Here is an 18,491-nt window from a genome sequence, read left to right as displayed (position 1 = left end):
GTAGACCTAGTGGGACCTAAAAAGGGAAGATGATGTAATAAGGCTTGTAATGTGCAGAGGGAAGTGAAAAATGAGAAACGAGAAAACGAGATCGTGCTACCAAAATCAGCGTTTCCCAAGTAGTGCCCTTCCCAGAGATATGAGCCAATAGGGTAGATCCTACAGGACTAGGAATGAGGATTAACCCCCCATTTAAGGTGAGGGAGCAAAACTACAATCTGTTGTCACCTAAAGTGTACACTTAAGGTGCAACGCTTAGAGTAGGGGCTATCTCTCTAATCCCTACTCACTTTGTTTAAGCTCTCTCCTAGGCAAGCTAAGGGGGGTAGTCCCTAAAGATGGAAAATCAAAGGAAAACTTGTTGGAACAAATAGTCTAGGAGATCAGGAGGCAAAACAATCACTTCCCTAAGTAACTTGAATAAAAATTAGATGGAAAATTAGGCTATTAATTTGAGCAATGTGAGAAAAAATGTTCAATTAGATCAAATCACACCTTAGATGAAACAATAAGGGACCAGTGCCTTAATAACAATGCCCAAATAAATTAACAACTTGCATGATGATAAGGTAAGCAATGTTGCAAGGAAGTGTTAGCACAAGAAATAGGTCAAGATAATCAAAGATATGAGCAATAAGCTTTAAGGAAAGACAATTGCAAGGAAGAAAATGATGCTGATCCAAACACAATCAACTTGCAATTATAAATTTAGTCCATAATTCTAATTACCAATGATCAATGAGGAATGAATGCAAGATCTAAACTAATGTGAAATGCAAAATCTTGGTTACTTTTAATTATATGCCTAATTTAGATGAAGGCCTTCTCCTCAATTGTTTTGAAGCAAGTCTCACACAAGGTTTTAGAAATAAGTCAAGGGGAAGGAGGCTAAGGCCTCATTAACGATATCTACCCTGGAGTTCTAATTACCCATGTGACTCCTTTCCTACAAAGGATTGCCCACAAGAGAACTGCAAGGTCACCTGTTTTAATCGTTGAGCAAGGGTAAAGTGTCTCAAATTGAATGGTGGAGAAGGTGTCCCTAATTTTCTATTCAAGCAAGCATATGCTTGGAGGTTAATTTTGGAGATGCAAACTAAACTAGGATGCTAATGCAAGATTGGTGGGCCTCTAAATTAAACATAAATTATGGCCTACGACCATCCTTAAGCACATTAGACCTCTCTTTTTGCATTAGATAATATTTTTTTAAATTTAATATATTCATTAGAAAGGTTTATGAATAATTGCATATTTGTGCCTAATATTATTTATTTTTGTGGAATATTATGAGAATATTGAGCAGATTATGAAGATTTGAAGAAGGAGATTATTTAGGGACTTGCTCTCTACTATAGGAGGATCAATATTAAATAATAAATCAACAAGATATTATGGAATTATGGCACATATTGTGGAACTCCAATGATTGAGAAAATCTAGGAATGTGTTCCCTGCCATTTAATGCAGATTCCTAGTATTGGGAACTAGATCCACTAATCAAGGGATTTTGGTGGGGAAAGCTTCCTCCTTTCATGGGGAATGATTCCTAATCATTTTGTATAAGTACCAAGTCGAATTTGCCTCTAGGCAGATATTTTCATTAATGTTCTTGTGGAGAGAACTCGTATTTTTGTAGCTCCATTGTATTTTCTTGCAGGGATGTAATTGTATTGATGAAAATAATGAAGATTTGTGTCATGTTCAGCTTCTAAATCTTGTTCTCCTCCATAGGTCTCTGAGTTTCCTTGGGCTTGGCCATCCCAGGAGCCTTAGAGCCTTTTTGTATCATTTTCTTTCCTTATTTTCACCTCTTATTCACATGCATCTCTTGTTTTTGTTTCTTTCTATTTCTGCATTTAGTATTAATGATTTTTTGTTGTAGGATTGGGTTAAATGGTTGATGTAAGTTCTTTTGCAGGATCACATACATCATTTCATCCTTGAAAAAGATTTGGAAGGTCATAGTAATCATTGAGCTACTTGGATTAGTCTTCTTATTTCCAAATCTAGATTTCTAGAACTCCTTTGTGACAAATAACAATAAATTTCTGCTATTTTTTAGAGCATTCTAACCAATGTTGCACACATCGCGATCGGGATTTAATCGGCGCCGGGAAAAAAGCGGAAAAAATCGTTAAAATCGGGAAAAAATCGGAAAAAAGCGGGAAAAAATCGTTTGGCACAAAAATATTCATTTTTTTTCAATTTTTTTCAATTTTTTTAATATCTAAACCATCTACAACATAAAATAAATACATTGACACATAAATATGATAAAAAAACTAATATATAAGATGTTCAATATCATTTCTAGCGCTAAAATCACACATAACATTGAATCATGTCCTGAATAGTAAGTCCTGAGTCCCAAGTCCAACTCAGCCTCAAAATATCAACAAAAAATATGATAATGTATCTCATCATGTCATAATGTCATATACAATAAAATGAAAGTCTAATCCTATTGATTTCCTCTGCCCCTCTTGCGAGAAAATGGCACAACTTTCTCTTTCCCTCTAGATGTAGAAGCTGGTGCCTGTGGTGGTGGAAATGGCAGTGGAGTCTGACGTGCTCTAGAAGCTGAAGAACTAGTAGTAGCAGCTACAGGAGGCTGAGGTGGACGGAGACCACGTCCTCTACTGGTGGTAGTGGTAGCCCGGGTAGCCCGGGTAGGCGGTGTCACCTCCTCCTCCTGCTCCTCCAACTCCTCCTCCTCCTGCTCCTGCTCCTGCTCCTCCTCCTCCTCCTCCTCCCCCTCCTCCTCCCCCTCATCCTGCACTAACCAATCCTCAGTGGGATCCATGAGAGGCCTCTCGGTCTCAACCCTCCATTCAGCAGTGGTGTCAATCCCATCCAATGAGATGGCTTCCGTATCAGGTGTCTTCTCTAGTTGTTTCACCCACAATCGAAGATTGTAGTAGACATAGACCATGTCATTAAGTCTATGGGACTCCAACCTGTACAAAGTTCATGAAATAATAAATTAATAATTAATATTATAAAAAAAATATTGTTTAAAACTTTAATGAATTCAAAAATTTATTTGGAAATTTGCAATATTTTAAATGTTTAAGTGTTAACCTATTGCGCTTCTTGTTGTGTATTTTTTCAAATACACTCCAATTGCGCTCACATCCCGAGGAGCTGCATGTTTGGCTGAGGATCCGCACGGCAAGATTTTGCAAAAGGGGGACTCTGCCACCATACATCTTCCACCATGCGTCTACAACAAAATTACAAAGAAAATTTTAAATAAACATAAGAAAAAAATGGAATTTGAAGAAACAATGAAATTTGAAACAAAGTTACAAAGTACATACTACATAGTACAAACTAAAAAATACCTGGCATTTTAACCGTCCTATCAATGACAACCATCTCAAAGCCAAATGTGCCAGCTGACAACTTATATTGCTCAATTTGTCTAGAGACCTCCATACGTTCTTCTGAAGTTCTCACCATCTTCTGGACACAGGTTAATAATCCTTCCACGACCTCAACATCAAAATTAAACCCACATGCATAAGAAAATCAGGGTTCAGGAAAAGGCCAGCAGCATGAATGGGACGATGGAGTGTGTTGTTCCATCGCTCATCAATGACCTTCCATAGAAGGAGTTGTCTCTGGAACCCATCATCTCCCTTGTCATCATAGTAGGACCGAATGGCTTCTTTGGCCCTATCCATGGCTTCATACAAATAGCCCATTGCGGGCTTCTCACCATCAACCAACCGAAGAACCTTTACCAAAGGTTCTGTAACAGCGCACACCTCCTGCACTCCCGCCCAGAAGTCCTCCTGGTATGAAACTAGTCTGCAGACGGCCTCTCCTTCTGGTTTGCGGCTCATTGACGAAGCACGCCACTCCTCTGAAAGAAACATTCTCTTCAAATCCCACATAGAATTCAAGAGGGATTGAAGAGATATGAAACTCGTCGCAAACCGTGTAATGGCGGGGCGCACCAACTCTTTGTTGTTGGTGCATTTTCTCATCAAGCTAAGCACAGATGTGTGATTGTAAATAAATTTTGTGATGCTTTTTGATGAGTCAACAACCTCTTTGACAAAGGGAATTTTCCCAATGTCCTCTAACATCAAATCAATACAATGGGCAGCACAAGGTGTCCAAAATAAAGTAGGATGCCTGTCCATAAGCATTCTACCAGCAGCAACATAATTTGCAGCATTGTCCGTTATGACTTGGACAACATTTTCTGCACCCACCTCCAAAATAAACACATCCAGCAAATCACATAAAGTTTTTGCATCTTTCATTTGATGAGTTGCATCAACAGATTTGATAAACATAGTCCCCAAGGGACAACTAACCAAGAAGTTTATAAGGGTTCTCCCCTTTTGGTCAGTCCAACCATCTGACATAACAGTGCATCCTGTTTGTGCCCATGATGCCCTAAAATCCTCCAATCTTTGGGTGCAGTCACGCTTTTCATCTTGAAGAAGCCGGCCTCTGAAATCATGAAGAGAAGGGAGTTTGTACCCCGGGCCAACACTGGCAACAGCATCAAGAGTAGGTTGGAAAAATGGATTATTCCTTATAATGCTGAAAGGAATATCACTCCAGAGGAGAAATTTTGTCATCAACTTGTCAGCTTTTTCTTTTTCAGTTCTTTTTAGCATTGAACCAATAGTTGGTTGTGAACCAGGTGTGGTTCGAGGAACAAAATATGATGATGCAGCTACCGGATTGACTGACGCTGCAGTAGAACCTGTGCCACTTGGCCCACTTCCTTCAACTGACCTTTTTAGTTGCCTTTTGAGTTCTTCTTTGGCGTCTCTAGTGTGCTCTAATTCTCCCAATGCTCTCATGGCTTTTTGGATAATTTCAGCATTTGTCTTTAGACAGGGCCCCACATCACGTCCAGGGATTTGTGCAAGGTGGAACTTCAACCTGTACACCCCCCCGAATATTTCCTTTCCACACAACTTGCAATACAAGTTTTGTCTATCATTCGGAGTTTTAGGGTCACCATATTCCCAGAAAGGATCCAATTTCCTTGGCATGTTTGTTTTTGAATTTTGAATTTGCAAACCTATGGAAAAATAAGGATTAGGAAATAGGAATTTAGGATTACATAAATGATAATAGTAAATACAAATTACAATTTAGCATTTGCAAAATTACAAGCTAATTATTTCCAAAATCCCAATTTCTAAACCCAAGTTACCCAACCAAATGCCAAAAAACAATGAAAAATAAAAAAAAGTAAACAATGTTTAAAGAAAATGAGAAAATAAAAATCAAAAATTGGTTCTCATAGTCATAACAAATAACCCATCCCAAATCAATGAAAAATTTCCAAAAATTCTTTAAAAACAATGAAAAACAAAGTTTTTATAGAACCAAAACAAAAAAAAATTAATCTACATACCTGGTTTATGGACAAATTGGCGATCTTGGCTTGGATTCCTCCTAAAATCGCTTCGATTCGCTCCCACAACCGACGGCAACCCTCTCCCTCACTTCTTCTCCTTCTCCTCCGCGGCGGACTGCTGAATGAATAAAAAAAAATTCGTTTTTTCCATATAAAACCCCGCTGCCGCGCGCCCTCGCGATTTTAAGCGAAAAAATCGCGATTTTATCGAAAAAATCGCGATTTTTTGAAAAAATCGCGATTTTTTCGATAAAAATCGCTATAAAAAAAAAGAGGCGATTTTTTGGATAAAAATCGCGCTTTGAATCGGCGATTTTAAAAAATCGCGATTTTACGATTTAATCGCGATGTGTGCAACACTGATTCTAACGAGTTTCAATCAAGTTGATTCCACTTGTATCAGATCACAAAAACATTATAATTCATAAAAAAATTTACCCCATTGCATTTGCACTTGATTAGGTTAGGCATTTGATGGATTTACTAACTTATTAGTTCTCAAATTTCTGATTTTTAGACTAGTAATTTTTTGTTATTTTTTAGCATGGGTTAACATAGGTCTTTTTGAGTGATTCCACTTGGAATAGAGACCTAAGACATCTTAGTCAATAACAAAATTTGTCCCATCCAATTTAGATTTGATTTGCTTGGTCATTCGATGAATTATAATTTCATATGGTAAATCTGTAACATCCTGTAGTAAAACAGGGGATCCTATAGAAGAACTAGTACAATCCTGTAGGAAATCCTGTAGCGGCTTGTTTTGCGTCCGAATTGAAAAAAATCATCATTGAAACTGGGTTTAGGCCTCTACTTGACCTCCATGCCATCAAGACCATTTTAACCCTCTTCCTCTATACTTGTCTCCCCTGCCAAAGAACAAGTGAGGATTAGCATTTGCATTTATAAAACAAAAAAATAAAAAAATGAGTTATTTTATATTCACACATGCACGTAACAGTTAATACTCCCTAGATCAGACTCCATGCTCAGTTAGTTTAAATCATCACATGTGATAAATAGGGTTAGGTTAGGTTTCTTTTACATTTAGTTCATGATCTTTATGCAATTAGAATATGTTTCTTTCCTTGTACTTTATTCCTTGCAATTGGTTAAGATTTCCATTTCGAGCATTTCATTTTCTGCAATTAGTTTAGGATTTGGTTTTAGTACATGCACTCCATTACATCATGACAACAAAGGAAGGGCACATTGGATACTGCACATATAGTGCTGATACCTCCTATGTTTGTACGAACCCCGGGTTGATTATTAGAGTCGGTAGCCTTGGGAGTTGCAACATTCTTGTTGCGATACCGAGACTCATCACTTTTTGGTGTCGTTGCCGGTGAGGTGTGAAAGTATGCATTGTTTTCTTCCCTAGTTGATTCATTTCTTTTTACTTTGTGCAAAAACAAAAAAATAATTGCATTAAGCATATTTTATTTCAAAAATAGAAAAGTGCATTGCATTAGTGTTTTCATTCAATCATAAAAAGAAAACAAAAATCTCCAACAGCAACCCACCCCCCATTTGATCACGTGGTGCAGTGAGAGCCACATCACCATTCACTTTTGCAGGTAGAAGAAGAAGATGACAAAGAATGTAGAAGAAATGGATGGAGATGATCACAGGAAGGAAGATCCTCTCGAATTTCCCATTCATGATACTCATGGTAGTGTGCACATGAAGAACATCCCTCCATCTTTTCTTTCAAAATTTCATGGTCTAAGGTCAAAGCATCTGGAAACCTTTCTCTTTGAATTTGAAATTGTTTGTAGATCTTATGGTTACTTATTAAAAACTCAAAAATTGAGATTGTTTCTGGCAACATTGAAGGATAGAGCTCTTGAATGATTCATGATTATAGGGACTAATTCAATAAGATCATGGAATGATATGCAAAATATATTTCTAGAAAAATATAAAGATCATGATCTTAAAGAAGAAATCTTTAGAATGAATAAAAAAGAACATGAGAGTCTAGAGGATCTAATAGAAAGGTTCATGTATAATGTTAAGAGGGCAAAACTACATCATTTAAGATCTGACACACTAAAAACCCTCTTGTTTAGAACAATTAGGGATGAATGGATTAATCTCCTTGATCTCATGAGTAGAGGCGATGTATACCAATTATCATTTGAAGAAATTTATGAAACATGCAAACACATATCAAGAGGAAGGGAAAGAGTAGGTAAATCAGCATCAAGATCGGTAAGTCAAGCTAAACTTGGAAATTTGCTTGGTAACTTTAAAACAGAAATTCTTAGCAATTTAAATGAACAAGTAGAAATGTTAAGAATAAAAAATGAGCAAAAAGAAGATGCTGATATTCGTGTTGCCCATGTAGAATCACATGATGTTAATGTTGAAATTTGGTACTAGAGGACAGGTGGTTCCCTTAGGCTTTGATCTTTAGCCTAGGGAAAAGTGTCCAAAAGAATTTAATTTTTCTCCTAAAGTAACTTTATAATTTTTATAAAGTTAAATCTAATTTAAAAGTGACTTTAAGTGATAAAGTTACTAAGTCTAATTTTAAAGTGACTTTTATAAAGTCAATGAAAAATTAAAAAGGAAAAGTGACTTTGGAAATAAATGACTAAGTGGGTCTTTATTAAAGTGGGGTGAATTAAAAAAATAAACAGTGAAATTTAAATGAACAATTAATCTCAGCCTTAGATCTCAATCTATTTCAGCCATTGGATTTAGGGATTACCCAAAAGTCATTTGGATCACCCAAAAGTCACTTGGGGTTAGATTAAAGGAGGAAAAGGAGGAAAAGGTCATTCATTCTTTCATGAGCAGATTGGGAGAAGGAGAGCAAGAGAGCAAGGGAGATTTCTGAGCAGGGAGGAGAAGGAGACAGCAGCTTGGCACACATTCCAAGGCAGCAGTTGAGCAGATTTGTACAGCTGGTTCAGCACACAGTGAAAGGCAGATTTTGGCACGATTTTCGAGGAGTGGTTTGCACAAAAATCGAGCAGTTTGCTGATTTTTATGCACACAAAACGAGGGCCGTACAACACATTTATTGCAGTCCGTACAACGCATTTAATGTTGGCCGTACAACAACATTTAATGCTGAAAGTGGGCACGAAAATCGAGGAGGCCGTACAACATTTATTGCTGTCCTGTTTGCTGTAATTTCCAGTTTGTTGTGAGGCATGGAAAAAGAGATAAGTTGTAAATTTGCTTGCTGATTTTTTTGCTGAATATTTCTCACTGTAAAAAGGCAATTTTCAGAAATAAAGAAGAGCTCTCAAACTGGTTTTCCCTAAGAATTGTAGGGGGTTTTTCCAGGGTCACATTGATAAAAAATCTCAGTGTTTAAATGTGTTTTAATGGTTGTTTATTACTGCTGATTTTTTTTATTTCTGCAATTTCAGCATTCTGTAAAATTTCCAGAATTTGTGTTTTCAGCAAATTTATTTTTTTCCAGCTTGTTAAATGTATGGTTATGGGAAAGGGCATTTAACTATATGGGATAATAAGGAGAAACTGAAAACCGGGGTGGGAAATGAGAAATTTATACATGGTACCGGAGCTTGAGTGCTGAAGGGCAGTTTGGGACAGCAAAAGGAAAAATTACAGCTGCTGATTTTTCACTCAGAAAATTCCAGCAAGCTGATTTTTTCATAAACAACAGTTTTATCTTTACTACAACAGTGCTATTTTTCAGTTTTAGGACAGCAGGATGTCATTGGGATTGAGGGTGGAGGATAGGCTGGATGGGCATACAAATTACAGCGTTTGGAAGGAGAGAATGCAGAGTATCTTTGAGGAGGCAGAAGTCTGGGATATCATGGTGCATACCACACAGAACCCTGTTGTTGTGCCTACTGATGCTACTCAGTTGACAGCTTATAATAAAAAGAACAAGGGTAAGAGGCTGATTCTAGACGGAATCAAAGACCATTGCATTCCTCATGTGAGAGGAAAGAGCAATGCCCATGAGATGTGGACAGCATTGTCCAATCTCTACCAGAGTACCAATGAGAACCAGTAGATGGTCCTGAAGGAGAAGCTGAAGAACATTAAGATGGGTAATGATAGTGCAGCTGGATATCTCACAAAGATTACTAATGTGAGAGATGAGTTGGCAGTGATTGGAGAGGCCATTCCACCCATTGAGTTGGTGCGGATTGCAGTGAATGGCCTCCCTCGTTCATGGTTGAACTTTGCTGATGCGGTTTGTGTACGTGAGACCCTTCCCACATGGGAGAGGTTTTGGGATGATTGCATTCAGACAGAGATCAGGAAGGGTCAGCTTGGAGTAGCCAAGCCAGTTGAGCAGGATGAGGATGTAGCACTGGTGGCAGGAGGCAAAAAGGCAAAGGGAAGAAGCAGGCTTCCACAAGCAGTGGTGGGGGCAAAGGCAAAGGTAAAGGTAAACAGGGGAACACACAGAAGGACTATTCCAAGGTGAAGTGTTGGAATTGTCAAAAGATGGGACACTATGCAGTTGTGTCCGGAGAAGAAGAAAAAGAAGGGGAAGAACCAGGACGTGGCAGCTTCAGTAGAGATTGAGGACTTTGCAGATCGTTTTGACTGGGATTTTGCGTTCACTACGTGTGATTCCTCTAGTGCAGGATCACCTGCCACACAGGTTCAGAGGGAGCATGCTTTTCCCTCGATTAGCGGTGCATCTTCAGGTATCTGGTATGTGGACAGTGGGGCTTCACGTCACATGATAGGAGTTCGTGAGTACTTCTCAGAGCTTTCAGAGAGTGGCACTGATATAGAGGTAGTACTCGGTGATGACAGAGTTGTTAGAGCAGTCGGGGTGGGGACACTGACATTTCAGAGGGAGTCCAAACCTCCCTTGAAAGTGTCAGATGTTCTTTATGTGCCAGGGATGAGGAAGAACCTCATATCCGTCTCAGCTTTGGAGGACAGAGGATATGAGGTACTGTTCAGGGGAGGAGAGGTGTTGATGTATCCCAGGGGCACTCATGCTGATTCAGCTAGAGTGATAGGTGTACGCCATGCAAAGGTGTACAAGTTTGCATTCCAGCCCCTTTTGGCATTGAGCAGTAGTACCGACAGCAGAGCTAGCAGTTCTAAGCTGTGTGAGATTTGGCACCGCAGGATGGGACATATGTATCATGGAGCCTTGAGGACATTGCGGGAGATCACTACAGGTGTCACAGATTTCAGTACTGATCACTTTGATACTTGCAGAGGTTGTGCGATGGACAAGTTTGCCAAATCCCCTTTTCCCAGCAGTGACAGCAGAGCGACTGGGATACTTGATTTGATTCATTCTGATGTGAGCGGTCGGATGTGTCATGTTTCCTTGAGTGGATATGAGTCCTATGTTTTATTCATTGATGATCACTCCAGGAGGACCTGGATTTATTTCTTGAAGACCAAGAGTGAGGTCTTCAAGCGGTTTCAGGAGTTCAGAACTCTTGTGGAGACACAAACAGGTCGAAAGATCAAGTCCCTGAGGTCGGACAATGGAGGAGAGTACACGCTTGGAGAGTTTGTCGACTATTGTGCGGAGGCAGGCATTAGGAGGGAGTTCACTGTTCCTTACAACCCCCAGCAGAACGGGGTTGCAGAGAGGAAGAACAGATCCATCATAGGGGCTGCCAAAGCCATGTTACATGATCAGGGGTTGCCATTGTTCTTGTGGGCAGAGGCCTGCAGCACAATTGTTTACTTGTAGAACAGGAGTCCGCATCGTGCCTTGGGGCACATGACTTCAGAGGAGGCTTTTTCTGGGAAGAAGCCTGATATTGGTCATCTTCATATCTTTGGATGCATTACATACTCCTATATACCCAAGGAGAAGAGGACCAAACTAGAGCCCACCGCAGAGAAGGGTATCTTTGTGGGCTACAGTGAGACCTCAAAGGCCTTTCGGATTTACATTCCTGCACAGAGGAGAGTTGTTGTCAGACGGGATGTGAAGTTCGAGGAGGACAGGGCCTTTAGGAGGTCACGGGAGTATCTGGATTAGCCAGACCCTCAGCAGCAGTTGAGTCAGTCGCAGGGATCCAGTGGGCAGGGATCAGGAGGATCAGGAGGATCAGGAGGTACATCTATGAGGATGTCAGGTCCGTCAGTGAGCAGTGGCTCACCGAGCCAGAGGGGTGGTGCTCCGGGCAGCATGCAGAGCAGTTCACAGAGCAGTTCACTAGGGAGTCCACTGATGGACAGTTCACACGGTACCTCAGCTTCTACAGGTTCAGGTGCAGGTAGGAGGACAGCAGACAGACAGTCAAGAGTTTAGGCTACTGATGGTGATGAGGAGGAGGAGTTTCATTCTCCTATGGGAGAAGCATGCTCAGGGAAGAGAAAGCCCAAGTGGCTTCAGGACACCTTGAGAGATGCCACATCTGTTGCTGAGCCGAAGAGGCGGTTAGAGAGAGTAGACCACCTGAGAGGTTTTGTAGCTATATGGCGATGGTTACCAGCATCCTTGACTTTGAGCCTTCTAGCTATGAGGAGGTAGCTAGCCAGCAGGTTTGGAGAGAGGCCATGCAGGAGGAGTATTCTTCTATCATGAAGAATGATGTTTGGGAGGTGGTGCCGAGGCCTGAAAGAAAATCCGTGGTTACTTCCAGATGGATTTACAAGGTAAAGCATGCTGCAAATGGCAGCATTGAGAAATTCAAAGCAAGGTTTGTGGCTAGAGGGTTCTCCCAGGTAGAGGGAGTTGATTATGAGGAGACCTTCGCTCCCGTGGCTCGATATACTTTGATCTGCTCCATTATATCGATAGCAGTAGAGATGGGTTGGAAGATCCACTAGATGGATGTGAAGACTGTATTTCTCAATGGCTTCATATAGGAGGAGGTGTACATTGAGCAGCCATAGGGCTTTGAGGTGCATGGGAAGGAGCCCCATGTGTGTAGACTGAAGAAGGCCCTTTATGGCCTGAAGCAAGCTCCTAGAGCTTGGTACTCCAGGATAGATACATATTTGCAGGGGATGGGTTTCACAAAGAGTGAGGCAGATCCGAACCTTTACTTTATTGTGATTGGTGAGGAGCCTCTCATTCTGGTGCTGTATGTGGATGACTTGGTCATTACAGGTGCAGAGAGACTCATATAGCACTGCAAGAGAGATCTTGCGATGGAGTTTGAGATGAAGGACATCGGCTTGATGCATTACTTTTTGGGCTTGGAGGAGTGGCAGGAGGAGGGGCATTTCTTCTTGGGGCAGGGGAAGTATATTGTGGACATCCTTAGCAGATTCCACATGGAGGATTGTAGACCCATGTCGACACCAATGATCACCAACTGGAAGAAGCTTCATGCTTCGGATACCGAGTTGGTGGATCCCACATTGTACAGGCAGCTGATTGGTTCCTTGATGTATTTGGTCAACACTAGACCAGATATCTGTTTTGCAGTCAACACGATGAGTCAGTTTATGTGTGAGCCTAGAAAGGTTCACTGGGTGGCTGCAAAACACATTTTGCGGTACTTGCAGGGGACAGTGGATTATGGTCTGGACTACAGGCAGGGAGATGGAGTGAGATTGGCAGGATACACTAATTCTGATTGGGCAAGTTGTGCTTCTGATAGGAAGAGCACTTCAGGGTGTTGTTTTGGGTTGGGTTCAACAGTAGTGTCATGGTTCAGCCGGAAGCAGTAGTCAATAGCACTGAGTTCAGCGGAAGCAGAGTATATGGCAGCCAATCTTAGCTAGTTGTGAGGCTATCTGGCTTTGCAAGATGTTTGGCTTATTTGGTCAGCCGTTGAGACCTTCAGTGATTTACTGTGATAATCAGAGTTGCATTAAACTCACTGAGAATCCAGTATTTCATGACAGGTCAAAGCATATCGGGATCAGATATCATTTCATCAGAGACTATGTTCAGAACGGAGCTGTGAAGCTTGAGTATATTTCCACTGATGAGCAGGTTGCAGATATTCTTACCAAAGCCTTACCACGGGGCAAGCATGTCTACTTCAGAGACAAGATGGGTGTGGTGAGGAACACCTTCCTCGGTAAGAGGGAGTGTTGAAATTTGGTACCGGAGGACAGGTGGTTCCCTTAGGCTTTGATCTTTGGCCTAGGGAAAAGTGTCCAAAAGAATTTAATTTTTCTCTTAAAGTAACTTTATAATTTTTATAAAGTTAAATCTAATTTAGAAGTGATTTTAAGTGATAAAGTTACTAAGTCTAATTTTAAAGTGACTTTTATAAAGTCAATGAAAAATTAGAAAGGAAAAGTGACTTTGGAAATAAATGACTAAGTGGGTCTTTATTAAAGTGGGGTGAATTAAAAAATAAAAAGTGAGATTTAAATGAGCATTTAATTTCAGCCTTAGATCTCAATCTATTTCAGCCATTGGATTTAGGGATCACCCAAAAGTCACTTGGATCACCCAAAAGTCACTTGGGGTTAGATTAAAGGAGGAAAAGGTCATTCATTCTTTCATGAGCAGATTGGGGGAAGGAGAGCAAGAGAGCAACGAAGATTTCTGAGCAGGGAGGAGAAGGAGACAACAGCTTGGCACACATTCCAAGGCAGCAGTTGAGCAGATTTGTACAGCTGGTTCAACACAGTGAAAGGCAGATTTTGGCACGATTTTCGAGGAGTGGTTTGCACAAAAATCGAGGAGCAGTTTGCTGATTTTTGCACGCAAAACGAGGGCCATACAACGCATTTATTGCAGTCTATACAGCGCATTTAATGCTGGACGTACAACAACATTTAATGCTGAAAGTGGGCATGAAAATCGAGGAGGTCGTACAACATTTATTGCTGTCCTGTTTGCTGTAATTTCCAGTTTGCTATGAGGCATGGGAAATAAGATAAGTTGTAAATTTGCTTGCTGATTTTTTTGCTGAATATTTCTCACTGTAAAAAGGCAATTTTCAGAAATAAAGAAGAGCTCTCAAACTAGTTTTCCCCAAGAGTTGTAGGGGGTTTTTCCAGGGTCACATTGACCAAAAATCTCAATGTTTAAATGTGTTTTAATGGCTGTTTATTACTGCTGATTTTTTTTATTTCTGCAATTTCAGCATTCTGTAAAATTTCCAGAATTTGTGTTTTCAGCAAATAATTTTTTTTCCAGCTTGTTAAATGTATAGTTATGGGAAAGGGCATTTAACTATATGAGAGAAATAAGGAGAAACTGAAAACCGGGGTGGGAAATGAGAAATTTATACAGTTAAATGTTGCTCCTCATTACCAAGGTTGAAGGAAGTTCACTAAGAGGACAATGGAGCAAGTCAATTGCCAATGCAGCTATGTTATGTAGCTCCAAGAGGACCATGGCAGCCTAGTCAGTCTAGTATGATACAAAAGCCTAATTCACAATTTCAAGGTTATGCATATCCACCTCAAAGTAATTGGAACACACCCTTTCCTTGGCAACATTGGCCATCTCAACCCCAAAACCAATTTTGGCAACAAGGTTGGCAAGGAACTTATGGGAGCCATCCACAATATCCTCAATATTTTCCTCAATATCCTCCATACCCAACTCCACGTTATCCTTAACGTTCACCTCCACCACAACCACATCCATCTCAAATATCCACTCCCACTCAACTACTTGTACCACTATTTCCAAACCCACACATTGAAGTAGCTTAGCCCACTTACAATGCTGAGGTACAACACTTCCAAAAATCTCCTCTTGAGATCAATGGTATTCACCATAGCTCAGGAAGAGTATTGCAAAAAAGAGATTATCTTGATATCATTGAAGGACCACATCCAGAAGAAGAAGATTCAAATGAGAATACCACAGAATCATGGGTTGCACTTGATGAAGAGCAAACATCAAAATCAAAGATCAAGAGAGCTTCCTCATGGTTACCATCAAATCCTCCATGTATTCAAGAGAACAATCAACAAAAAGAGGAAGATTTGAAGGTCATGGTAGAAGAAGACATGAAGAATGATCCAGATAAGCAAGAAAACCAAGGACATCAAAGTTATATTGAGGTTTTGTTCCAGAAAATCAACAAAATGGAGCATCACTCTCTTCTTCAACTATGATTGATCCTTTCAAAGTCAAATCATTTGGTCTCTGAAATCCAGATACATGTTAAAGCATACATTTCAAGCCTACACAGCATTTTGTCTGTCATCTTGATGTGCACATGGCTCCATTGGAAGTATTCTTATACTTAAAAAAAGTGATTTTGTTTCTCAAGTAGGGTAGGGTAGAAAAAAATGAAAAATAAGAGAAAAAAATAAAAATCTCAGGTGAAAACCTTCTTTGAGGCACCTCAGATTGGCTCGTTGATTGAAAACCTCCATAAGGCGGTCAATGGGTTGGGAAAAAAGAAAAAAAAGAGAAAAAAGAAAAGATCCTAGTTGAAAACCTCCTTTGAGGCACCTAGGCAGACCTACTAGTTGAAAGCCTCATTGAGGCGGCTAGTAGTCCTAGAAAAGGAAAGAAAGGAGAAAAATAAAAAAATCCTTGCTCCATGTATCTCTTTGATGAATGTAGGTGCTCTCCAACATCTACAAGGAACAAAAACAAATTGCCACCAGAGAAAGAAAAATAGGTCAAACCTAGTCAAAAGAAGTCAAATTTTGACTTTCTCCTCCTTTGCTCAAATGCTCCAATAAGGCCAAGGCCACGCCAATTCATCACCCTCATCTATTTCTACCATCCACCCATCATTCTCAAGTTTTTACCATTCAGTTTGCTTGCTGTCGTAAAAAAACTATAGGAAGGCTCTGTTTTACTATAGGAAACAAAAATACATAGAGCATAAATTTATTTTTTTCCATAACCTGAAAACCATGCATCCATTTAAAATGTTGTTTCATGGGGAGATGCATATGGATGATGGTAACATGCCCAAGCAAATTTAGTAAATTCTAGTGCACGGTTTCTAAGAAATTGGCCTCCATCACCTTCAGCCATTTTTAGTTTTTCTCGAGATCCGTGCATCCATTGACCAATTTGTTTTTATGGGGAGGTGCATAATGATGATGGAAACATGCTCAGAAAGTTTCAGGTCAATCCATTCTACTGTTTGGGAGATATGGACAAAACAAGTCTTCTACAAGAGGTTGTCCTGAATTACTACAAGAGTTTCCTGTAGTACTATAGGAAGTTCTGAAAATCTACAAGAAAGGCAGTCCGATGGAAAAATTATGATGCAGGCATGTTTTGGGATAGGAAAAAAGGACATTGACTTCACCACATCTCAGCCAACACCCATCATGACCATGTCACTCTATGGCCACACCTTCCACTCATTCCAATACCTATTTACCCTCCAATAGAGAAAGGACACAAACATTCAAAAAAAAGGGTAGCTACAACAACCTATCTAGAAGTAACAGCAGGTTGCAGGCCTAACCTTCAGCACCATGATTGAAAGAGGAGAAGCATAACTACAAGCACAATGAAACTCCTCCAGAGCTCAGCAGCAACAAAGGAAGCCATCACCTGCACATCAACAAGAAGACAACCCATCAACAAAATGAGATCAACAAAAAAGAAAAAAGCAGTCACGAAGATGTACCTGAGTCATGAGAAACGCAACAACATCAACTCAGCAGCATCATGCATGTCTCTCTAACAACCATTAGGTAGGTACAGGTATGCAATATTCTTGACCTCTTCTCTTGAGCATATTATAGTTAGAAATTTGTTTTCAATGCATGAGATATGAGGTTTTATAAGCTAAGGATGGGTCAACGATCTCAGTCGCCTTTAACTAGTTAATTGCACCTCACTCCTTCACTCATGTAATGTTGAAAAGTCAAATTATGAAGGTTGATGATTTCAAGGAATGAGGACAGCGGTTAAAAGAAGAAATTTTTGCGAAGGTTAAGTCACCACAGCACTCCAAGCCCTCCATCCACTTCATATTCACTATCTATCCATTATTAATCCATCCCATTTCATAATTTCAAGAACAAACCCTATCTCACCCGAAAATTTCTTGAAAAAGCAAACAGAGCATTCTCTCCATTTTCACAAACCTACATCATTTCTCATCACTCCCATACAGTTAGAAGACTCTGAAGGAAGAAGGAATGACTACTACAGGAAGGCAGAATGTTGCTACAAGAAGGAAGAAAGAAAAAAATTGTGCTAAAACCCAAAATGACAGTGCCTAAGAGAGACCTAATCAAAACAGAGAACTCCAAGGCCATTAGACAACCATCTAGGCCATAAGAGAGAAGAAGAAGGAAACAAAAGGAAATGAGGCATCCACCATCAAAACAGAACTCAAACTGCAGTGATGAAAAGAGACTTTCCAAGAGGTCTCTAATCTCTTTCTACCTTTCATCCAAGGCCTAAAAGATGTTATAGAAATGAGAGAAAAGCATGGAAGTCAAGTTGAGAGCCTACCCTAGGCTTAGACAAACATTTATGCTCAAAACAGGTTTCATGTAGTTTTAACAGGGTTTCCTGTAGTTTTAACATGAATTACTACAGGATGTCCTAGTTCTCATCTAAAGGCATTTTGAAGGTTTCAGAGGTGTCCAAATGGTGGAACAAGGTAGCAAGGGTTGATAAGGATGTGGAAGACCTTGCCAAACTGAAAAATATTCAAGAACCAGTTTGAATAAGGGGAAGAAGGCAAACTAATGGTCTCAAGAAACAAGGATTTTTCTTTGCACAAATATGTTTTTGGGCTTGTCCTTGCACAACTTATAGCCAAGATTCTTAATGCACAAGAGAGAGGCCACCAGGGCCATGAATGAGGCACAATGAGGTCATTAAGTTGCTCAGAGGATGAGCAACACTTTCAGTAGAGGGGGTATGATGGGCCTCTAAACTAGACATAAATTAAGGATCATGCCTCTAAATTAAACATAAATTAAGGATATGACCATCCTTAAGCACATTAAACCTCTCTTTTTTGCATTAGATAATATATTTTTAACTTTAATATATTCATTAGGAAGGTTTATGAATAATTGCATATTTGTGCCTAATATTATTTATTTTTGTGGAATATTATGAGAATATTGGGCAAATTATGAAGATTTGGAGGAGATTATTTAGGGACTTGCTCCCTACTACACAAGGATCATTATTAAATAATAAATCAACAAGATATTATGGAATTATGGCACAGATTGTGGAACTCCAATGATTGAGAAAATCTAGGAATGTGTTCCCTGCCATTTAATGCAGATTCTTAGT

The 18,491-nt window shown here is 39.8% G+C and overlaps 2 protein-coding genes across 4 annotated transcripts in view; one reads left to right on the top strand and one right to left on the bottom strand.

The window, feature by feature from the left end:
* LOC149148792 (uncharacterized) overlaps positions 1–18,491 on the top strand; it is a 309,870-nt gene that overhangs the window by 202,065 nt on the left and 89,314 nt on the right. The gene's annotated exons all lie outside the window — the stretch shown is intronic.
* LOC149148793 (uncharacterized) lies at positions 2,292–3,322 on the bottom strand. Its single transcript, XM_089445343.1, has 2 exons — positions 3,085–3,322; positions 2,292–2,960 (listed from the first exon to the last, which is right to left on the bottom strand). The coding sequence occupies exons 1-2, from the start codon at positions 3,210–3,212 to the stop codon at positions 2,465–2,467; spliced, it is 624 nt and encodes a 207-aa protein (XP_089301469.1). The 5' UTR covers positions 3,213–3,322; the 3' UTR covers positions 2,292–2,464.

The sequence above is a fragment of the Pinus tabuliformis genome, chromosome 9, assembly GCF_031772625.1.
Source record: "Pinus tabuliformis cultivar Carrire ecotype Pingquan chromosome 9, CPIR1, whole genome shotgun sequence".
Taxonomy (NCBI): Eukaryota; Viridiplantae; Streptophyta; class Pinopsida; order Pinales; family Pinaceae; genus Pinus; species Pinus tabuliformis.
This window is presented reverse-complemented; position numbering and strand designations above follow the sequence as displayed.

Excerpts from the sequence above, each read along its gene's own strand:
- LOC149148793 (XM_089445343.1), bottom strand. The coding sequence starts at position 3,212 with ATGTATGGTGGCAGAGTCCCCCTTTTGCAAAATCTTGCCGTGCGGATC. Across the intron at positions 2,961-3,084 it reads CACAACAAGAAGCGCAATAG|GTTGGAGTCCCATAGACTTA; the intron begins GTTAACACTTAA and ends AACTTTGTACAG.